The sequence below is a fragment of the Scyliorhinus canicula genome, chromosome 3 (genome assembly GCF_902713615.1).
Source record: "Scyliorhinus canicula chromosome 3, sScyCan1.1, whole genome shotgun sequence".
NCBI lineage: Eukaryota > Metazoa > Chordata > Chondrichthyes > Carcharhiniformes > Scyliorhinidae > Scyliorhinus > Scyliorhinus canicula.
The window spans coordinates 58,232,295-58,255,524 of record NC_052148.1 but is presented as its reverse complement, the minus strand read 5'-3'; the positions used below and the strand labels follow the sequence as shown (position 1 = coordinate 58,255,524).

The 23,230-nt window shown below is 45.9% G+C and overlaps 1 protein-coding gene across 6 annotated transcripts in view; it reads right to left on the bottom strand.

The window, feature by feature from the left end:
• Positions 1-23,230, bottom strand: part of znf532 (zinc finger protein 532) — a 212,832-nt gene that overhangs the window by 3,968 nt on the left and 185,634 nt on the right. For all 6 annotated transcript variants that reach the window (XM_038790596.1, XM_038790597.1, XM_038790599.1 and 3 more), the window contains 2 exons: positions 23,041-23,153; positions 1,713-1,860 (listed from right to left, as the gene is read on the bottom strand). In XM_038790596.1, the coding sequence (XP_038646524.1) occupies positions 1,713-1,860; positions 23,041-23,153 (261 nt within the window). The remainder of the gene's footprint in view (positions 1-1,712; positions 1,861-23,040; positions 23,154-23,230) is intronic.

Genomic DNA, 23,230 nt, shown 5'->3' with positions numbered 1-23,230 from the left:
AAACCCAGGACCTGACACTGTGAGGCAACAGTGCTAACCACTGTGCTTCCGCTCTGCCGTTTCTAGCCCAAAATGTATCTTAACCTCAACATCAAGCAGCTGCATCAGTATAATTCAATTTTTCACTTCAATTATCCTTATGCTGTTCAGCTCGAGGCCTCATTACAGCCTTGGTTCAAATACGGTCACAAGGCCTGAGCACCAGTGGTAACAGTGACTGCCTTCAACAATAATGATGCAGCACCAAGGAGCCCCAGTAAAGTTGAAGTCAATGTCAATCGGGAGGGGAGTGGGAAAGGCTCTCCACTGACTGGAGTCATATCTGGCACAAAGGAAGATGATTGTGGTTACCAGATGCCAATCGTTCAGCCTCAGGGCAGAGCTGCAGAAGTTTCTCAGGGCAACATCCAGGTCTAACTCTCTTGACCTGCTTGAACAATGACCGTCCTTCGATCGAACTCCCATCATTTCCAAATACTATGGCAAGTCGCACACCATGCCACTCTTTAATCAGGCTATATCTAAATCCTGGAAATTCCTACCTTCACCACAAATACTGCAGCAACTCAGGAAGCATTCCATGGCCAGCTTCTCAAATGAAAACAGGACAAGACAATAATTGCCAGCCTTGCCAGTAACATCTTTATCCCAAAACTGAACTTAGGAACATCAAGTCAAGACTGCAAGAGATATCTTGCGCTGAATGATTTGGATACTTGAATTGGATTCGGACTATGGCTTGAATTCCTTCCATCCAAGACCAGAATGGAGGGCAGCACAGTGGTGGAGTGGTTAGCCTGTGCCTCACGTCGCTGAGGTCCCAGGTTCAGTCCTGGCTCTGGGTCACTGCCCGTGTGGAATTTGCACATTCTCCCTGTGTTTGCGTGGGTTTTGCCCCACAAACCAAAAAAGATGTGCAGGGTAGGTGGAGAGGCCCTAAATTCCCCCTTAATTGGAAAAAAATGAATTGGGCACTCTAAATTTAAAAAGAAACAAGACCAGAATAGATCTCAATGAGAACTAACTTTCAGCCTGTCATGCTGGGAACAGATTAGAACCTTACACTATTTATCCTCTATCTTAACATATTCACACTGGTGGGATAAGCAGTGATACCATCACTGCAGATTTACGGAGGAATAATCTCCAGTTCGTTTCTGGAAAATTCTACGTGCATTGCCTAGTAAATCAATTTAATTACTGAAAATCTCAACTGCCTTGCTGCATCGCAGAATCAAGGTTCAGGATATTCGCTGCTAACAGCCCTAAATGGAATTAGGCAGGATAGTCAGGAAGGAGAAGGAACCAACTTTGAGGAAAAGGTAATCAACATGAAACGTTAACTCTGTTTCTCTCTCCGCTGAAGCAGCCTGAAGAGTATTTCCAGCATTTTCCCCATTTCATTTCAGATTTCCAGCATCCACAGTATTTAGTTTCAGCTGCAGGATTCGGAATGACAGACCAGAAGCAGGAGCGAAATTGGCTCCGAAGATTGAAGCCTATGTTTTCAAACTTTCCACCTGAAAATTATGGAACTTCCAATAGGGAGTCAATAACGGGATTCTGACCAGAGGATCAATATTTGAACAGAATCTTAAAATGTCAGGGTTTAATGGTTTTGCGGATACAATTATAGGGAGAACATATATTGGAGCCCTCAGCCCTCAAAATGAGCATGAGCAGAAAATGGGACCCGGTACATAATTACTCACCTTGTTCTCTTCTTTCTTTGGGGATTCTTCTACGGTTGTCGTCTCCGTCATTTGTGCCACATCAGGATTTTTAATGCCATGCATGAGTCGAATGTGTTTCTCTAGCATAAACCGTTTGGTGAATGTACGTTTAGAATCTGGACAGTTCCTGGAAATAAATGGACATGGACACATTAGCAAGATGTATAGTGCACCGAATCAAACAATCTTTGCTGTACCACTGGCATGTTCAGTTTCTATACAGATAACTGAACAAATTGTCCTCATTATCCGTTAGAGACTTAATGTAGTGATTCTAGCTTGATCTTTTGGCCTTAACAAGCAGTTCTGATCACTTGATCATAACAATAATGCAGCTTTGAGTGGGACAGACAGTAATCATGGACGCTTGAATTGCCTCCTTTGGATGATATCACAAAATATTTCAGATTATGAAAAGATCTGACCAAATTTATAAAAGGCAAACTGTTCACTATGGCGAAGAATTCAAATAACAGGGACACAAGTTAAAAGTTGAGAAGTTAGGAGCATGGACACTTTTTCACCTAAAAGATAACAAAAGTGTGGAATAGATTATAAAACAGGTTAGATAAACAGTTCAATGTATTCTTGGAGGGGAAAGGAATCGATGGATATTTGAAAGATGAGCTTGAGATCACTTATAAAAATACATGAAACCTACCATCCACTTCCAGTTTTATCCCTTGACCTTTGCTATCTCATATGGTCTTGCCACCTGTAGGTTCACATCGTTTAATCTCTTTCCCCACTGACATTTCCCTGCCGCTCAACATCTCCCCACCTCGCCCAACCCCTGACACAACCACCCCCCCACTACAGGCTACTGCTCCCTTAAAATACTCCCAGCACTGTACTCCATATGCTTCACCCGATGTCTATGTATTGACATTATGTATGTATTGTATATCCTATGTTTTTTATGTATGGAACGAACTGCCTGGACTGTACGCAGAACAATACTTTTCACTGTACCTCGGTACATGTGACAATGAATCTAAATCTAAAATCCTCCCCTAGCATCTTTTCTGGTGCTTAACTCCTGCTTTTCTCAACTTTGACATTGATCCTGATATTGGCTATCCATCAATTTTTTATTAGCGATCTTGAGTCTGCTTTCAGTGTCCTTGGCCCCTTCAGATTTTGATTAATCTTCCCTCTCCATTCTCCTATTCCAAATGCTATATTCCTGATTTGAAGTCCAAAGGTCAAGGATTAGTGTACAGTTATAGCCAACTTTAAATAAAAATATTTTATTCATTCATGAGACATGAACATCACTGGCAGGTCAGCATTTATTCCCCATCCCTAATTGCCCTTTAGGGGGGGCAGTTAATAGTCAACCACGTTGCTGTGGATCTGGAGTCACATTCAGGTCTACCAGGTAAGGATGACAATTTTCCTTCCCTAAAGGACATTTGTGTACCAGATGGGTTTTGACAACAATCGACAATGGTTTCATGGTCATCATTAGACTTTTAATTCCAGATTTCTTGTGGATTCAAATTTCGCCATCTGCATTGGCGGGATTTGAACCCGGGTCCCCAGATCATTACCTTGGGTCCCTGGTTTACCAATCCAGTGACAAAACCACTCTGGCGCCGCCTCCCCTTTGTTGTCCATTCCAGGTCTGTTCAACCATCTCAAACAGGACCATCTCTACTCGCTTCAGCAACTTCTTGTACAACTCAGGTTATTCTGCATGGAAAGGACAACTGCAAATTCATCTTCTTCAGCATGAACAATATTTTCCAGTATCCATTCCCTTCTCTGATATTAGACATATAAAGGCCTCAGAGAATTCCTTAAGTTTTCAAAATCAAGACCCTCCACTCAGCTCCCTCTGGTCTTCCTTTTACATTTTCACAAACCTCCATTGTGGCTTCTTCAACCCCCACTGATTTTGTGCTCACCTGCCCCATTGTTTCATCAACCTTTACCTGGCCAGTGCATGGATATCATCTTAAGGATAACAAACCAATCTCTATACTGCCCTTGAAGTATTACCTTTCACCAATGTTTGCAGTTACCTCTAAGTCAGGAGACAACTGGACTTGAACACATGGACTGGGATTCTCCAATTTGGAACTTCTCCAAAGTTCTGACGCCGGCGTGAATAGCGGCACGAGTCACTCTGGCGCTAATGGGCTTCAACTGGCAGGTATTCACCCCTTCCTCGGGGGCTAGTATGGAGCCGGAGTAGTGTCCGCAGCTCCAGCGCCCGACAGCCGGCGCAGTCCGCGCATGCGTGCCACGGCCGGCGCGGGTTCGCGCATGTGCATTGGTTCCCATCTCCGCACTGGCCCCAGGGCAATATGGCGGAGCCCTACAGGGGCCCCACATGGAACTAGCCCACCCGCCGATCGGTGGGCCCCGATCGCAGGAGAGGCCACCGTGGAGGCCCCCCCCCCCCCCCCCCCCGGGCTGGATACGCCTCCCCCCCAGCAGGATGGCTCCTGCAGACAGAACTCCGAGGTTCCGCCGGGTGGGACCTAATGTAACCCACGCCAGTGGGACTCGGCCAAACTCGGCGGGCACTCAAGGCCCGGAGAATCGCTGGGGGAGGGCAGCTTTCAACGGCCCCCGACTGGCGCGGCGGCAATCCTGCGAGCGCCCGAGATTTGGCGGGCCAGCGTCGGGGCGGCGTGGCGCGATTCTCGGCGCAGGGTCGGAGAATCCCGACCATGATTCGGCTAATATTTTAGTGGAGTTCTGAAGGAGAGCTGTATCATCAGGGTGCTATCTTCCAGATGAGATGCTAAATCGTGGTTCCTTCTGCCTCAGTGTCCCATTCAAAGAGAAAGGAATGTTTCCACTTCCCTGGCCAATAATTAGCCCCAGTCAAAACAGATGAATTGGTCGTACTATATAAAGTAAGATCCCACTTTCCTGGAGAAGTGCAGCTCCAACAACTCAAGCACTCTGCTGCCTGTACCTTAGCTTATACTAAATCCTGTTCACCCCATCACTACTCCTGTGTGCCCATCCATTTTGTCATTTTGTGCCTTGATCTGAAGGACGGGAATTCACTCTCTACCTCTTTCTCTGCCTTTAAGGTCATGGACCTTACTATGACCTTGCTATTACTGTAACATGTTGTTGGGTTACGGGTATAGGGTAGATATGTGGGGTTTGAGTAGGGTGATCATTGCTCGGCACAACATCGAGGGCCGAAGGGCCTGTTCTGTGCTGTACTGTTCTATAATCAACAGGGGTAGCACGGTAGCATGGAGGGGCAGCACGGTAGCATGGTGGTTAGCACAAATGCTTAACAGCTCCAGGGTCCCAGGTTCGATTCCCGGCTGGGTCACTGTCTGTGTGGAGTCTGCACGTCCTCCCCGTGTGTGCGTGGGTTTCCTCCGGGTGCTCCGGTTTCCTCCCACAGTCCAAAGATGTGCGGGTTAGGTGGATTGGCCATGCTAAATTGCCCGTAGTGTCCTAATAGTAAGGTTAAGGGGGGGGAGTTGTTGGGTTACGGGTATAGGGTGGATACGTGGGTTTGAGTAGGGTGATCATTGCTCGGCACAACATCGAGGGCCGAAGGGCCTGTTCTGTGCTGTACTGTTCTATGTTCTAATACTTTTCCCTGTATACTAATACATGTGACAATAATAAATAAAAAAATGGAATCCCTAAAGAGCAGGAGGCCATTCGGCCCTTTGAGTCTGCGCTGACCCTCCGAAAGAGCACCCTATCTAAGCCCAATCCCTGCCCTATTCCCGTAACCCCACCAAATCGTTGGACACTAAGGGGCAATTTACCATGTCCAATTCACCTAACCTACACATCTTTGGACTAACCAGTGAAGAGTTTCCCCCCTGATTCCCATTGACATCCAGTTTTGCTGGGGCTCCTTGATGCCATACTCAGTCAAATCCTGACTTGATGTCAAGGGCAATCACTCTCACCTCTGGAGTTCAGCTCTTTTGTCCATGTTTGAATCAAGGCTACAATGAGATCAGGTGGTGAGTGGTCCTGGTGGAAACTAAACTGAGTGTTACTGTGTAGGTTATTGCTAAGCAAGCACAGCTTTATTGTACTGTTGATGACACTTTCCTTCACTTTGCTGATAATTGAGAGTAGACTAATCAACAGTAAATGGCCGGATTGGATTTGTCCTACCTTTTACGTACAGGACATATCTGGGCAATTTTCCATATTGCTGGGTAATTGCCAATGTTTGGCTAAGGGCGACAAGTTCTGGGTGCGGCAATCTTTCAAATTCACTCAGCATACTTCATGTTGGATTGCATAGTGAACTTTAAATGTGCATTAAATGTGGGATATTTTATTTGTATCCAGTGTAATTTTAACATGGATATGAGCCCAAATGTGAGGATGTGTGTGTGTGCGGGGATCTGGACAATGCAGTACATCTCAGGTGGAGGTGAAGTTAGTTTTTCATCATCAGCAAAGGCTCTGCTAGACGAAGATATCTGAATCATCAATCCTTTGTGATCTAATGACATTGCAATCAATTAACATGATGCTTTATAGGCCATGCCGGTGGTCAAAACAGCAAGGCTAGTCGCCGATGGCAAAAACTTCTGAAAGGTTTTTGTGAAAAGGAACGATGTAATTATAGTACTTTGCAATGGAAATGCTGCTTGGCCACTTCAAAAAGGTGGAATTGTTAGACTTCAGGTAGGCAGAAATATTAGTTTGGTTTGTTTACCTTCTATTACTGTCAAAATGGTGGACCAAATCACCAAGGTGACCTCAACATTTCATCATTTATTGCAGTTTGTGTGTGTAATTATAGGACAAAGTCCATCCAACAACAGCGCATGACCTTTCTAAATTCTGTACATGTGAAGCGAAGCAAATAACTATGGCAGCATTTCACAAACTATTTTCCAATGTGACTCCATGTTAACTCAGCATGCCCTTCTCGAGTGGAATTAGGAATGGGCAACTACCTTGCCAGTGAAACCCACATACAACGAACAGATATATATTTTTTAAACTCTTGAAAATTAACATGGCCCCAGACACCATCAAAAAACAAAAAGGAATAAAGCAGCATTGTCACATTCACAGCATAATTATTAAAGCCTGTGTATTACATATATTGTATAAATGTGAAATTCTGTTTTTAAAGAACCGTTTAAAAATATTATTTTCTGTACTCGTTAAGATTTCAGCCAAGCTCTCCATATTTCCAGGTAACGGAAGACTCAGTGAAGACCCTCTCCTCCTAACCACTTCCACCCCACGTATATGCCTGTCTTCCCACACCCTCCTCCCCCCACTCAATCAGCAGACCCTCTCCTCAAGCCCCCTACTCATTAGTCTGTCCCTCTCCCCGAGTCTCCTCGTCCTACTCACTCTCACTCAGTAGTCCCTCTCCTCTCTCAACTCCCCTCACTCACTCACTTAGCAGTTCTTCTCCCCAAGCACCCTCCCCCAATCACTCACTCAGCATTCTCCCATGGCCCCTCTCTCCATCCACCCACTCACTCAGTCAGCAGTCCCCCATGGCCCCTCTCCCACCACTCACTCAACTCAGCAATCCCTCTTCCCAAGCACCCTCTCCCCACTCATTCAGCAGTCCCTCTCCCCAAGCCCCTCATCCCATTCACTCAGCAGTCCCTCTCCCCAAGCCCCTCATCCCATTCACTTAGCAGTCCCTCTCCCCAAGCCCCTCCCTCCACTCACTCAGCAGTCCCTCTCCCCAAGCCCCTCATCCCATTCACTCAGCAGTCCCTCTCCCCAAGCCCCTCATCCCATTCACTCAGCAGTCCCTCTCCCCAAGCCCCTCCCTCCACTCACTCAGCAGTCCCTCTCCCCAAGCCCCTCCCCCACTCACTCAGCAGTCCCTCTCCCCAAGCCCTTCCTCCCCACTCACTCATTCAGCAATCCTTCTCCCCAAGCCCCCCATACTCACTCAGCAGTCCCTCTCCCCAAGGCCCTCTCACCACACTCTCAGCAGCCCCTGTTCCCAGGCCTTGTTGCTGGCAGAGATATTCCAGACTTAAACAACCCCCCCCCTCTCAGTTTTGTCTGCGTTGGAGGCAGGTTTGGCCGACAGCTGACAGACATCAGGAAAAAAATTACTAAAAGGGCAGAATTCCGTTCTCCGAAAAGTTGGAATTTGCATCCCTGAAACAGCCTATATATCACTTCATCAGAAATAGATAATGGATCTTCTACACCCAGCCTGGACAGAATACTGAAAGTAGCTCAAAATTGACCTTTCCATAGAGATCAGTATCATTTATTGTGCTGGTACTCTCACCAAACCTATTTAGCCGGCCCACTATTTTTGTCGACAGCACTTTCATTTCTTTAACCAGAGGTGAGCAGCATTTATTGTGATGATAGTGTCATTGAATCCAATGAGTGAAACTGTTGCCTTTGCCAACAAACCTCTCAAATGTAAGAGGCCACCATAAAGTGCTCACACTCCTGCTCTGTTCATGGAAGCATGCTGAGTTTTGCTTCAAGACAATTTGCACTGTTGCTAAAAGTTAGTGATGGGGTGGGGGAGGGGTACATTCAGCCTATGTAAATGAGCTGGATGAACAACAGCGCTCATTGCTGATTTCAAAAAAGCTGCCCACAGGGATCTATCAGTCTCTGTGGTTTGGTTTTCCCCTTTTCTGGTAGTAGTTTAAATCTGGTGCAGGGTTTGGTGTGCTGTAGCAGTGATATCAACAAGAAGCCAAACACATTGAAGTATTCACACACAACAGATCCGGAAATTAATGACGTTTTGTGTGTTTCACTTCTAATTTAAATTTCCAGGTAATTCAAATCCAGTCAAAGTTAAATTAAAGATAAATAAAAGCTGAAATAAAGGTAAACACAGTAGTTAGCAAAATGTTTTCTAAAATATGAATTTAAAAAAAAAATCAAAATAGAGAAATTTGTCATTGGACAAAGATTAGCTTAAATAAAAAACAGAAAATTCTGGAAATACAGAGCAGGTCTGACAGAATCTGTGAAAATAGAAACATGTTTCTGAGCAGGTTTGATGGAAGGTCATCGACTTGAAACATTCACTCAATTTCTCGCTCCAGAAATGGTGCCAGATCCGCTGAATCTTGCCAACGTTTTCTATTTTTATTTTAGATTTCCAGCATCTGCAGTATTTTGCTCTTATAAAATTAGCTTCTGAGGGCCAGTGAGAGTGTTGGACAGCAACAATGAAGTTAACACACTAGGAGTTCCTCAGGGTAGTGTCCTAGGCCCAACCATCTTCAGCTGCTTAATCAATGATCTCCCTTCCATCATGAGGTCAAAAGTGAGGATGTTTGCAGATGACTGCACAATGTTCAGCACCATTTGCGACTCCTCAGATAATGAAGCAGTGCATGTCCAAATGCAGCAAGACCTGGGCAATATCCAGGTTTGGGCTGACCAGTGGCAAGTTACATTCGTGCCACGCAGGTGCCAGACAATGACCATCTCCTACAAGAGAGGATCTAACCATCGCCCCATGACAATCAATGGCATTACCATCACTGAATTTCCCACAATCAACATCCTGGGGGTTATCATTGATCAGAAATCGAACTGGACGAGCCACATTAATACTGTGGCTACCAGGGCAGGTCAAAGGCCAAGAATCCTAAGGCGAGTGACTCTCCTCCTGATCCCCCCCCCCCCCCCAAAGCATGTCCATCATCTACAAGGCACAAGTCAGGAGTGTAATGGAATACCCTCCGCTTGCCTGGATGAGTGCAGCTCCAGCAACACTTGAGAAGCTCGACACCATCCAGGTCAAAGCAACCCGCTAGATTGCTTCCCCTTCCACAAACATTCTACCACTGACGAACAGTGGCAGCCATGGGTACCATCTACATGATGCACTGCAGTAACACACCAAGGTTCCTTAGATAACACCTTCCAAACCATGACCACTACCATTTAGAAGGACAAGAGCAGCCGATACCTGGGAACCCCACCACCTGGAGGTTCCCCTCCAAGTCACTCACCAGCCTGACTTGGAAATATATCGCCGTCCCTTCACTGTCGCTGGCAGTAAATCCTGGAACTCCCTCCCTAACAGAATAGTGGGTGTACCTACAGCGGTTCAAGAAGGCAATTCACCACCACCTTCTGAAGGGCAACTAGGGCTGGGCATAAATGCTGGTCTAACCAGTGACGCCCACATCCCGTAAATTAATTTAAAAAAAAATAAAACCCCTTATTCAACAAAGTGCAACATTTTTAAGTGTTTGCACAGCGAAGAGTGGAATTTCTTGTAAAATCATTGATTTCCCATTGATTGCATTTTGGGGGTGCCACAATAGCACACCCTCTGGAGAAGTATAGAATCACTGACAGCAACTGTTGGACTTAGCAATTCTGCTCATGTACTGACTCAAGGGGCCAGATTTTAAAAGCGGGGTTGGGTACCTAACACCTGGATGAATTCTGGGTCCTGACTAGACCTCACTGCCTTCACTAATGCTGTTTTTAGTTGTAAATGGGCTGATTGGGCTGAAGGTAAGCTTCAGGTAGCAGGAACTGCCTTGCTTTGCACTAATGGCAAAGGCAAGCAGCCCCTTAAATACATTGTCCTATGGATTGAATGGATGTTTGCTACTTTCTGAGGACAAATGCAAAGCTCGTTACCTTGAGTCAGTCTTATACAATGCTCCATGACAAAACCAACATTTTAAGAAACTGGGAAGCAATGTTTATCCTTCCTGTCCTGATTTTTCCTATCCTCCCTGTCTGTTGTGAATAAGGGTCATTGACCTGAAATGTTAACTCTGTTACTCTCTCAACGGATGCTGTCCGACCTGATGAGTATTCCATCATTTTCTGTTTTTCTTTCTATCTTGGGTCAAAAATAACAAGGAGAAAAGGAAAGGAAGAAGCAAGGATAAAGTTTTGGTTACACGGTGGCAAAAACAAAAGGGCGGGGGGGGGGAGTTCATGATGTTCAAATTAGACATGGACTATTGAAAAGTGTGAATTCAATCAGTTAAATGGCATTTCTTCATTAATATCGTGAACAGCATGGTAAATAAAATACTGTAGATGTTGGTGGATAAGTTGACCTTCGCAGCCTCAAAATCCCTCCACAAACGGTGTTCAAATGATGCGTCAATTATAAAAGTTCATCACCGGCATGGGTATAGGTAGTCACCATCTACCATCTTTGCAGTTTGTCACATGGAGTGGGTATATCTTAAATGCCCCATGCACCTTCGTAACACAGCCCAAACAGCCTGCCACATCCCTTCGAGGTACTGATGAGTAAAACCTCCATTTGTGGGATGCAAAATTGAGACTGACTAGTAATGCGAGTATGGAATGTCACGACTGAAAGAGAGCTTGACTCAAATGGCAAGTATATGCACAAACTTGAGTTTGAGGGGCTGGAAAATGGGGTTGTCTTATATGTCACAATGCACGGTATACCCAAACCATGGGCTGGATTCTCCGCCGGCAGGATGCTCCGTTTTGCCGGCAGCCCGGGGCGTTTCCCGATAGCGTGGGGCTGTCCCACAATGGGAAACCCCATTGACAAGCCGGTGTAACGGAGCATCCTGCCGACGGGCTAAGACAGAAATCTGGCGCGGCGGAGAATTCCGCCCCATATATTTAATGTAACATGAAAAACTGAGAGTCAGTGTTCCACAGCTTTGCAACAGAGAGCCTTGCAATAAACACTGAGAATCTGGTGAAGATTGGCACACGTTCCTCCATTGTCAGGTATTGATAGTTCATGATCTCACTGACAGTCCCAAACGTCAAAATGCAGACTTTTGATATATAACAAACTTAACACAATGGGAAACGGATCATGGTTGGAATGTTGTGCAAATTAAATTACCAGTACGTAATGATTTTAGTTTCAAATAGAATTGATTTGAAAGACAGCTCAATTAATCTTGTGCAATTATGCAAGACCAACCGTTCTTAAGGTTTGCTTTACACAGTGGGCCAATCAGTAGTATCTAATCACATTTGAATTATTTAGTAGAATATGCGGGCTGATTTGGAAGACATTGGAGCAGAAAGAACAATTCATAGAAGGTTTTAAAATTATAAAATGTCTCGATAGAATATCTAGGAAAAGACTATTTCTTCTGGTTGGTGACTCAATGATGAGGAATAATCCATTTCAAATTTTCACTTGGAGTGAGCAGAGGTGAGGAAAACTCTTTACACAAAGAGTTGTTGGAGAATGTTTTGCCACAGTAAATAGCTAAGGAGGCATCATGCTCTGCCGTGGCTAGCGGTTGAAACATGGCTCATTCAATCGCTTTAGGTTAAAATGGGGCGGCACGGTCGCACAGTGGTTAGCACTGTTGCTTCACAGCGCCAGGGTCCCAGGTTTGATTCCTGGCTTGGGTCACTGTCTGGGCAGAGTCTGCACGCTTTCTCTGTGTCTGCGTGGGTTTACTCCGGGTGCTCCGGTTTCCTCTTACAAGTCCCGAAAGACATGTTGTTAAGTGAATTGGACATTCTGAATTCTCCCTCTGTGTACCCAAACAGGCGCCGGAGTGTGACGACTAGGGGATTTTCACAGTAACGTCATTGCAGTGTTAATGTAAGCCTACACGTGACAATAATAAAGATTGTTATAAAAATTTCTGATAATTATTTTAAGCAGATGAAGTGGGTGAATTGAGGAAGTTGTTATGTAAATGAGTACGAGATACTGGGTTTCATAAATATAGGTGTCAAGTATAAAAGCAAAAAGATAACAATGAGTTGAGACATATAATTGGTTATTTTGCAATTGTAATATTATGCCCAATTTAGGATACAACATATTAAGAAGGATGTCATGATTATGGCCAAGTTTTTCCCAAGCTGCCGGAGTATAGAGTCTTAGCTGTTTACAGCATGGAAACCGGCCCTTCGGCCCAGCTTGTCCATGCTGCCCAGTTTCTATCACTAAGCTAGTCCCACTTGCCCACATTTGGCGCATAACCCGCTATACCCACCCTGCTCATGTAACTGTCTGTTTTTTAAAGGAAAAAGATTATAACCGCCTCCACTACTGCCTCTGGCAGCTCGTTCCAGATGCTTCAGTGAAGAAATTTCTCCTCTGGTCTCTTTTGTATCTCTCCTCTCTCACCTTAAACCTATGCCCTCTAGTTCCAGACTCCTCTACCATTGGGAAAAGGTGTTATCTATGCCCTCATTATTATATGGACCTCTATAAGATAACCCCTATGCCTACTCCGCTCCAGGGAAAAATGTCCCAGCCTATCCAGCCTCTCCTTATAACTCAGACCATCAAGTCCTGGTAGCGTCCTCGTAAATCTCTTCTGCACTCTTTCTAGTTTAACAATATCTTTCCTATAATAGGGTGACCAGAACAGAACACAGTATTCCATGTGTGTTCTGACTAATGTCTTGTACAACTTCAACAAGACGTCCCAATTGCTGTATTCAATATTCTGACCTACCATGCTGAATGCCTTCTTCACCCTGTTCAGCTGCAACTCCAACTTCAAGGAGTTATGAACCTGCACCCCTAGATCTCTTTGTTCTGTAACTCTCCCCAACTCCCTCCTATTAACTGAGTAGGCCCTGCCCTGATTTGATCTACCAAAATGCATCACCTCACTTTTATCCAAACTAAACTCCATTTGCCATTCAACGGCCTACTGGCCCAATTGGTCAAGATCCTGTTGCAATGTTATATAACCATCTTCACTATCCACAATGCCACCAATCTTGGTGTCATCTTCAAACTCACTAACCATGCATACTACATTGTCACCCAAATCATTAATATATATAACAAATAACAGTGGACCCAGCACTGAGCTCGGAGGCACACCGCTGGTCACAGGCCTCCAGTTTGAAAAACACCCTCCACAACCACCCTTTGGCTTCGGTTGCCAAGCCAATTTTGTATCCAATTGGCTACTTCACCCTGGATTCCAGGAGATTTAACCTTTTGCAACAACGTACCATGTGGTACCTTATTCTATACCTTATTTGAGCGGTTGGTGCTCCCAGATGTGAAAGGGGATATATACGGGTAACTGGGGGAGCAGGGGAGAGCACAGGTGGTGCGGATTAAGGAAAAATGGGAGGAAGGGGAGTGTGGAGTGAGGCGATGCATAGGGTACATTTGACATCCTCGTGCACGAGGTTGAGTTTGATTTAGTATAATGGTGCATATGACTCAGGCGAGGATGAGTGGGTTCTTCCAGGGGGTGGCAGACGAGTATGAGAAGTGTGGGCAAGGACCAGCAAATCACAGCGTATGTTCTGGGGCTGTGAGAAGCTGGAGAGATACTGGGAGCGGTTTTTGGGATGTTATCAAAGATTGTGGGGGTTCCCGACGATGTTGCAGGCCACTATTTCGCTTATTCTGAAACGGGATAAAGACCCGTAGGCTTGTGGGTCTTACAGGCCGATCTCCTTGATCAATGCAGATGCTTAGTTACTGGCCAAGATCTTGGCGACTAGAATTGAGGACTGTGTACCGGATGTGATTGCAGAGGACCAAACTGGGTTCATAAAGGGTAGGCAACTGGCGGCCAATCTAAGAAGGCTCCTAAATGTGATCATGGTGCTCCCGGAGAGCAGGGAGTCAGAGATAGTGATAGCTATGGATGCGGAAAAGGTTTTTGACCGGGTCGAGTGGGACTATCTGTGGGAGGTGCTAGGAAGGTTTGGGTTCGGCGGGGGGGGGGGGGGGGGGGGGTTCATTGACTGAGCTAGGCTGTTGTATCAGGCCCCAGAGGCTAGTGCAAGGACGAACAGGACAACATCAGATTACTTCAGACTGCACTGCGGGACAAGACAGGGTTGCCCTCTCTCCCCACTGCTGTTAGCGCTGGACATAGAGCTGCTGGCAATTGCTCTGAGAGTTTCAAGGGACTGGAAAGGGCAGGTTCGGGGGGGGAGGGGAGACGACACAACGTCTTGTTATACGCTGATGACCTGCTGTTTACGTGTCGGACCCAATGGCCGGGATGGACGGTATCATGGAAACCTTGAGGGAATTTGGCCAGCTTTCAGGATATAAATTGAACACGGCTAAGAGCGAGATGTTCGTAATTCAGGCGAGGGGCAAGAGAGTAGGCTGAAGGGGTTGCCGTTCAGGCTGGTAGGAGAGTGCTTTAGGTACTTGGGGATATAGGTGGCACGGGACTGGGGCAGGATGCATAAGCTCAACCTGTTCCGATTGGTGGAACGAGTGAGGGAGGAGATTCGGAGTTGGGATGTGCTCCCGCTGTCACTAGCGGGGAGGGTGCAGACTGTTAAAATGATAATTCTCCCGAGATTCTTGTTCATATTTCAGTGTCTCCCCTCATTTTCATCTCGAGGTCCTTCTTTAAGAGGCTGAATAAAATTATACTGGGATTTGGCTGGGCGGGGAAGTCCCCGCGGGTAAGGAAGGTGATGCTCGAAGGGAACAGAGGGGAGGGGGGGCTGGCGTTGCCGAACCTTAGCAACTACTACTGGGCGGCCAACATAGCGATGATAAGGAAATGGATGGTGGGCACGGGGTCGGTTTGGGAGCGGATGGAGGTTGCTTCGTGCAGGGGCACTAGCTTGGCGCGGGGGGGGGGGGGGGGGGGGGGGGGTTGGAGAGATGGAGGACGGTTTTTGGGCAGAAACTCTGGGTAGAGTAAACACGACCGCAACATGCGCCAGGCTCAGTCTGATCCAGTTTAAGGTCGTGCACCGGGCCCACATGACAGTGGCCCAGATGAGTAAATTCTTCGGGCTGGAGGACAACTGTGCCAGATGTCCAGGAGGAGAAGGAGGCCGAAGTCTTGGCCTTTGCTTCCCTGCTAGCCCGGTGACAAATACTGTTGGGATGGAGGGACTCAAAGCCCCGAAGACCGAAGCATGGCTATAGGGCATGGCGAGCTTTCTCGATCTAGAAAAGGTTAAGTTCGCCTTGACAGATTCACTATCTGGGTTCGCCCGGAGGTGGCAGACATTCATTGACTTCTTCGCGGAGAATTAATCGTCAGCGGGGGTGGGGCAGGCCCTTGCGAGAACAGAGTTGTGGTTTGTACTATGCGTTACTTGCTTTTCCTTTTGTACAGTACTATACATGTCATTGGTTTATATGCCAAAAATACCTCAAATAAAGTTGTCTTTAAAAAAAAGATTGTGGGGGTTGAGGCTAGGCTGGACCCTATGGTGGTGATTTTTGGGGTATCAGAAATGCCGGAGCTGATGGAGGGGAGGAGGGCCGACATTGTGGCCTTTGCCCTTCTAGTTGCCCCACGATGGATTCTGCAGGATAGGTCATCAACAATGCCACTGGGGTAGTGACCTGGCATTAAAAGAAGGTTTATGGCCAGAAGTTGTAGAAGATATTAAATATGACAAATGATAGGCTTATATTATGTGAGACTAGCAAACTATGGTTATTTTTGTTACAGTTGGGAAGGTCAATATGAAATCGCAGAAGGGTTCAATATTATCAGGGGCTTTCATAAGATAAATAAAGAAATACTATTTTCAATGGTTATGGAAGGCAGAAATTTAGGCCTGGATTCCCCGTTCTGGAGACTAAGTGCTGTCGCCAGAGGAGAATAGCGATAAATGCAACCTGCTGCTGGGAGAGCCAGCGAGGAGCAATTCATGTCATGCAAATGAGCCAGCATGCAGCCCACGTGCAGCCTGTCCTCACATCCACTCCCAATCCCTTAGAGGTCAACAACACCCAACCTGCCTGCACCTCACTTACAACACACTTTCCACAAACCCCTAACACATATATTGCTCTCTTTGGCCAGGGGCCTTGCACACACATGCCACCAGCTAAAACCCATGTGCCAGCATCTCAGAAAGCATCCTTTCTGTGGTTCCCCCCCAAGAATAAGTACTGCTGCTGGTGGAGAATCATGATAAATGCACGCTGAGCTAGGAGTGCCGGCGAGGTGCAATGCATGTCATGCAAATGGGCAGCACAGAGCCCACGTTTAGCCCGGCCACAGAGGCACCTGATTTGTTGGCTTCGGGATTCACAGGCCATAATCGCTGGGAGCGCCAGAAGACAGGAAGGGGGCATCCCAGATATTTGGGTCCACACCCCGTCTGAGGAAAGGACCCTGCAACTTGCGGGGGAGGCAGAGGAAAGGGCAGTGGTTGACATGGAGTTTGGCATGCACCAAAGAAGTGAGAGACCAATGCAAAGCAGATGTCCTTATTTCAAGTGAATCACCACCTCTCCCACCTGTCCTTCCCTACATCTCAGCCCTCATCCTTTGTCTTGCAGGATCCCCATCAGACGTGGCCGGGCTGTCCGGGGTCGCTTCCCCCTGGCCGGAATAACTCCAGAGAAGATACCAACATCTCTGCATTGCTTTCACCTGCATCTCCAACATCACAGAGACTATCACCTTGGTGGGTAATGTTAGTGATCAGGTTCCTAGGTCACCCTCTGGTGAGCACCACACAGATGCTGCAGCACATCATGGAGGCAGGGGCTCTCGAGTGAGCAGATGGTCGGAGTGCTGTCCGATCCCAGGGAATAACTGTCGCTCACAGAGATGTTGCGTTTCTGGAAAAGATGATCCCGTCACTTGTGCAGATGTGGAAGCAGAGTCAGAATTTCTCAAATTTCTCTATGGGCCGAATGGCCTCCTTCTGCACTGTAAATTCTTTGATAGATATACAGCAGCAAGAGCAGAGCAGAACAGTGAAACTAACTCTGCCTTTGGTTGTGGATTTAAAAATGCAAATTTAGAGAAAGCCAGTGTTGTTTAACAGTCCTGTAAAATTGTTTTTATGTTGAATATATGATAATGTTTGTGTTGTGAGTGTGCTTTTAATAGGTGCTGGATATGCTAATACTCAAGCTAAGTTATCGACAGCGATATTTCCCTGACATCAGTTACAGAGGGATATAGATAAGCTGCAGAGCTGGGCTGACAGGTGGCAAATGGAGATTAATGCAGAAAAGTGTGAGGTGATACATTTTGTAAGGAATAACAGGAAGGCAGAGTACTGGGCTAATGGTAAGATTCTTGGTAGTGTGGACGAGCAGAGAGATCTCGGTGTCCATGTCCATAGATCCCTGAAAGTTGCCACCCAAGTTGAGAGGGTTGTTAAGAAGGCGTACCGTGTGTTAACTTTTATTGGTGGAGGAATTGAATTTCGGAGCCATGAGGTCATGTTGCAGTTGTACAAAACTCTGGTGCGGCCGCATTTGGAGTATTGCGTGCAGTTCTGGTCGCCACATTATAGGAAGGATGTGGAAGCATTGGAAAGGGTACAGAGGAGATTTACAAGGATGTTGCCTGGTATGGAGGGAAGATCTTATGAGTAAAGGCTGAAGGACTTGAGGCTGTTTTCGTTAGAGAAAAGAAGGTTAAGAGGTGACTTAATTGAGGCATACAAGATGATCAGAGGATTAGATAGAGTGGACATTGAGAGCCTTTTTCCTCGGATGGTGATGTCCAGCACGAGAGGACATAGCTTTAAATTGAGGGGAGATAGATATAGAACAGATGTCAGAGGTAGATTCTTTACTCAGAGAGTAGTAATGGCGTGGAATGCCCTGCCTGCAACAGTAGTGGACTCGCCAACACTAAATGCATTCAAGTGGTCATTGGATAGGCATATGGACGATAAGGGAATAGTGTAGATGGGCTTTAGAGGAGTTTCACAGGTCGGTGCAACATCGAGGGCCGAAGGGCCTGTACTGCGCTATAATGTTCTATGTTCACTCAGAGTTACGTTTGGATCCAAGTTCCAGCACATCTTTTTTGATTGACATATTAAATGTAATTTAACTATGTTTTGTTTCCTAGACATTCCCCAGCATTAAATTGTCCAACTATTCCAACATAAAATCCAACGACAATAACTGCCTCCTTTCCTTGCTGAACTAATAACAGTGATCCAGAGCCATGCTGGAGACATTGTAGAAACCTTTCCACTTATGTGCCACTTGCTTTTCTCTTTCTTCAATTTGTCTCTGTAAAAATGAAGTTGCCCATTGTTATAGCTTTTTTTATTTCTGCATGTTTCTCCAATTTTTCTTTTCCTCTCTACCATTTCCACTGCTTTGTGCTTTGCAATAAGCTCCCAATAGGATAATGTATTTATATTCCTTAACTCCAACCAAAGAGATACAACTTTTGTACAATTCCCCGTTATTCTAGTGTTATGATGAAATTGTTAATATTACCTAGTAGATGATGGAGGACTAATCCATCAGCTTGTCTTTTACCTTCAGCAAGTTTATTCTGTACCCACTCAGCAGAGATACAAACCCCATATAATTTTCCCTGTTGCAGTTTGTCCATTTACACACTTTTTGTTTTTAATCAGGCAATTAGCTTAACAATGTAATTTCCAAAGCTACACTTGCTGATACATTGACACATCGACAGAAATATCTACCTAACATTGCCACGTCTCCTTCCCTTTCTTCATTCATTCTTACCGAATATTTTGTGAGCAGAAACATTTAGCTCCCAGCCCTGTCGCAATCTAAGGCATGTCTCTGCTTGTGCTATCGCATCGTGCACTGGTAATTTTATTCCAATACTTTCTGCATTTCCACAAATCTGTATCTGCCGGATTTGATCCCTCCGTTTCATTTCTTCCCTGTTTGCCTCATAACTTTCTTCTATCTTTTTGCTTTCATCCCTGCTGCCTCCATGTGTTTTTCCCTTTGACATCATATTACTCTATAACTGTCCTTTTATCCACAGAAACATATGGGCACCCGTTATAGTTGCAGAAAATGCACTGGCCTACTTTAATTCTTAAAGTTTACACTTATTGTTTGGTCACAGATGAACTGCACTGTATTTCTATCAAAAACACTTGGTGTTGCTAAGAATTGTATTGGCTTGTATCCTTCAATAACTAAAAATGATGGCAGTCATTTAAAAATGGATGTGCAAGAGTATGTAAATAATTGATCAAGATCCATGGCAGCTAGCTACTAAAGTCTCTAAAAAACAGAGTATTTATTATTTATGGCTAGTTGAACTCAATTACTTTGTTTCACTCTGATCAATAAATCAAAAGTGATAAGTCTCAAAAAAATTAGAAAAGCAGGGCACAAAATGTGGTGGTACAATGATACTTGGGTCAGTGGGAGAATTTTCCAGTGAATTATTCCAGTGAATGTTCCTGCGACACTTTGGGCCTGATCCCAAAATCTTTGCTTCTTGATCACAGCAACATCAAACTGTGTCCCCTATGAACAGAAACCTGCAACCTTTATACATGCTTTGAACGCAATAGTGTGGCACAGGATAATTATCTTTTCATGATGAAGGAAAGCAACAAGTTCTTCTGTCTAATCCAAGACATAGTGAATATCACTGAGGCGTTGTTATGATTAGGCTAAAAGTCATCAATCAATTTATTTTGTCGAACTAGACCGAAACCATATGAGAAGCATGATACTTAAAATAATAAAAACGCATCGTGTCCATGAAGGCCGAAATGCTCTTTTGTTTTTTTATATATTTAGTGTACCCAATTGATTTCTTTTCCAATTAAGGGGCAATTTGGCATGGCCAATCCACCTACCCTGCATAGCTTTGAGCTGTGGGGGTTGAGACCCACACAGACACGGGGAGAATGTGCAAACTGCACACAGATAGTAACCCAGCGCCGGGATCGAATCTGGGTACTCAGCAGCTCGAGGCAGCAGTGCTAACCACTGCACCAACGTACCCACAAAATACCCTTTTCTAGGACAGATCATAGTGGAGAGGCTTTTGGATGTCTTAATGATTCACTGATTTATGTGAGGAACATGATTCTCTGTTGGCCCAAGTTCCAAGTTTAGCTCCAGAAACTGAACTAAATATATCTGACCTATACGTGCTAAGCCAAGAGGCCTTTGATAAAAAGCTGTCAATCAAGTTCAAACCCACAGTGTTTGATGTTCATTCATATTGCGTATTAAACTTTTGTATTGGGCAGTTTTCTTGATGCATTAAGTCTAAACCTGACTCACGTCCTAATCTTATCTACTTTGAGGAGATCCAACGCTTGATCCTTCCTGGTATTAAAAACAGCTGATTTCCTCAGACTTGTGAGAAGTTTTTTAATATTCTGTGGACTGCGGAGGATTGACAGGCAGCAGCTGCGCACAGGCCTGCTCTACTCCTTCCTTCATGATTCCACATCACTACGTGTCCCAACTGAAAGAGGAATAGAATGTCAATCCACTGCATTTCAGCTGGCGAAACTGATAGACACTGCCTATCTTGTCTTTTAAATTGCTACAAACCCACTAGTAGTTAAGGACTTTCCAGAGGTGAACATTTTCAAGGATTGTTCCCTTCATTTATCGATGGCTTTGCTTTGAGGAGGAAGAGAGTAGTTCACCTTTGAACAACTGACTGATTCAGGCACATAAAGACTGCGGTGTTATCTTTGCAACCTATCCCAAAGCCGGTCAACGTCAACTCTTCTCAACTACCTGATGGGCATCGGTAAACTCAACTGCCCATCCTTCTAAGTCCCAAGGTGGCTGCTTCTGTCCAATGGTTGACTCTCTCCTGCTGCTACTTCTAACTTGAGACACTTACTGGTCCTCCTGGTTCTGCCTCGTACCTCTCACATTTAGAAAGACTAACTGAGAGGTAAAAATAGGAAAGTCGTAAAGGGCAAGTATAGGGGAAAGGCTGAAATGAGGAGGGACGGATGTCAGACATAGAGTTTAGAGGAGACAGAATGGGAGAAAGCAGTACAGAGTGATAGAGCCTCTGCTTCCCTCTAAAAGTGTTCAGAATCAGTTAGCCTCTCCACTCTCAGGATTTCAATCATCAATAAAACTATCTCCCACCATTTCCTTTTACTCATCACCACTTGCATTCCCTTAACCTACTTTCTTTCGAATCCATCTCAGGCGACCCAACAGCTCCAAGTCATTACAATTGTACTCTTGAATCCTGTTGCGCTTAACCTTTGGCCCTTCTTTTACCACACTGTCTCTGCAGATTTTGATCTGCTTTTCAACTTCAACAAAGACTCAACTATTCAACTTCATTAATTTCTCCTGTTTCAGCCCCATCTTTGCTCTCTCAAGTTCCTAGAGAGTAAACTGGAATGTACCATACACTAACGTCCATCCCCAGATCTCTACTGGGATTTGCTCTTCTCGAGTAAAGTCACCATAGTCCAAGAATACCATAGGCTGGAGAGCTGACTGGTGGTGATCTAACCTGAGAATCACCACACCTCAGGCGAGGGGCAAGTTTGAGAAGGCGGGCCTTGATGAATAACCTCAGTATGGGTATTGAGCCCACGCTGGTAGCCTCGCTCTGCATGATATGAACCAGCTATCCAGCCACCTGAACTATACTGGCCCTCCTCTGTAACACACTTGACCACTCAAGGATTGTTCAGGAGGGTAAAGATAATCCAAGCTCTTTTATCTTGCATGAGCCTTCTAGTAAAACTATTCATGTCCGCACCCACTGCCCTCAACTGACAAAGCATGAGGAACTTATGGATTTCTTCACCTCTCAGCGGAGGCAGTGGTGTAGTGGTATTGTCACTGGGCAAGTAATCCAGAGACTTGGAACAAGATCCGGGGACTCTGGTTTGATCCTGGGCGGGATTCTCTCAACCCGGAGCCGGGCCAGAGAATCGCTGCGACCGGTGCGAATCGTGCCACGCCGCCCCGACAGCGGCACGCAATTCTCCGCAGAACGGAGAATTGGCGCCATTGATGCTGGCATGGTTGGCGCGGCGCCGGTCGGGGCCCGCTCTACGTGGCTGGCCCGCCGATTCTCGGCCCGGGATAGGCCGAGCGGCCTTCATAAAAACGGCGAGTCCCACCGGCGCCGTCCACACCTGCTCTCAGCCGGCAGGAACTCAGCGTGGAAGGGCCGGGTGACAGACTGTGGGGAGGGTGGGGGTTCCTCCGATGTGGCCTGGCCTGCGATCAGGGTCCAACAATCGGTGGGCCGGCCTCTCTGGCTGGGGGTCTCCTTTCTTCCGCGCCAGCCCCTGTAGCACTGCGCCATGATGCGTCGGGGCCGGCGCGCTGAAGGAAACCACTGCGCATGCGCGCGTTGGCGCCGCTGCCGCTGCGCATGCTCGGATCCTGTGGTGCTAATTTGACGCCGGGATCAGCAGATGGAGGGGCCAGAATTGCTGCTCCTGAGGCCGTGTTGACGCCGTTGAGAAACGTGACGGCGCTTCTGACGGCGTCAACACTTAGCCTCAGGAACATAGAATCCCACCCTCTATCCACGGCAGATGGTGAAACTTGAATTCAACAAAAAAAACAATCTGGAATTAAAAGTCCCCTGGAATGGATGGCAGTTAGGTATGGGCAATAAACGCTGGCCCAGTCATCGATGCCCACATCCCCATAGCGAATAAAAAAAGGGACCATCTGTTCTGTGCAGTAAATTTTTACTTTACTTACCAGCACGTGTACACTTTCCTGATGCCTTTATGCTTGATGCGATTGTGCCGGCAGAGACTGTGCGAAGAGCTGAAGGATTTCTCACACTGGCGACATGGGTGCTTCTTCATTTGCTGTTGTCAAAAGAAAACACAATACGACTGTAACCAGTGCTATTGATTTTCCTCTTAAACTGAACAATCACCAATCC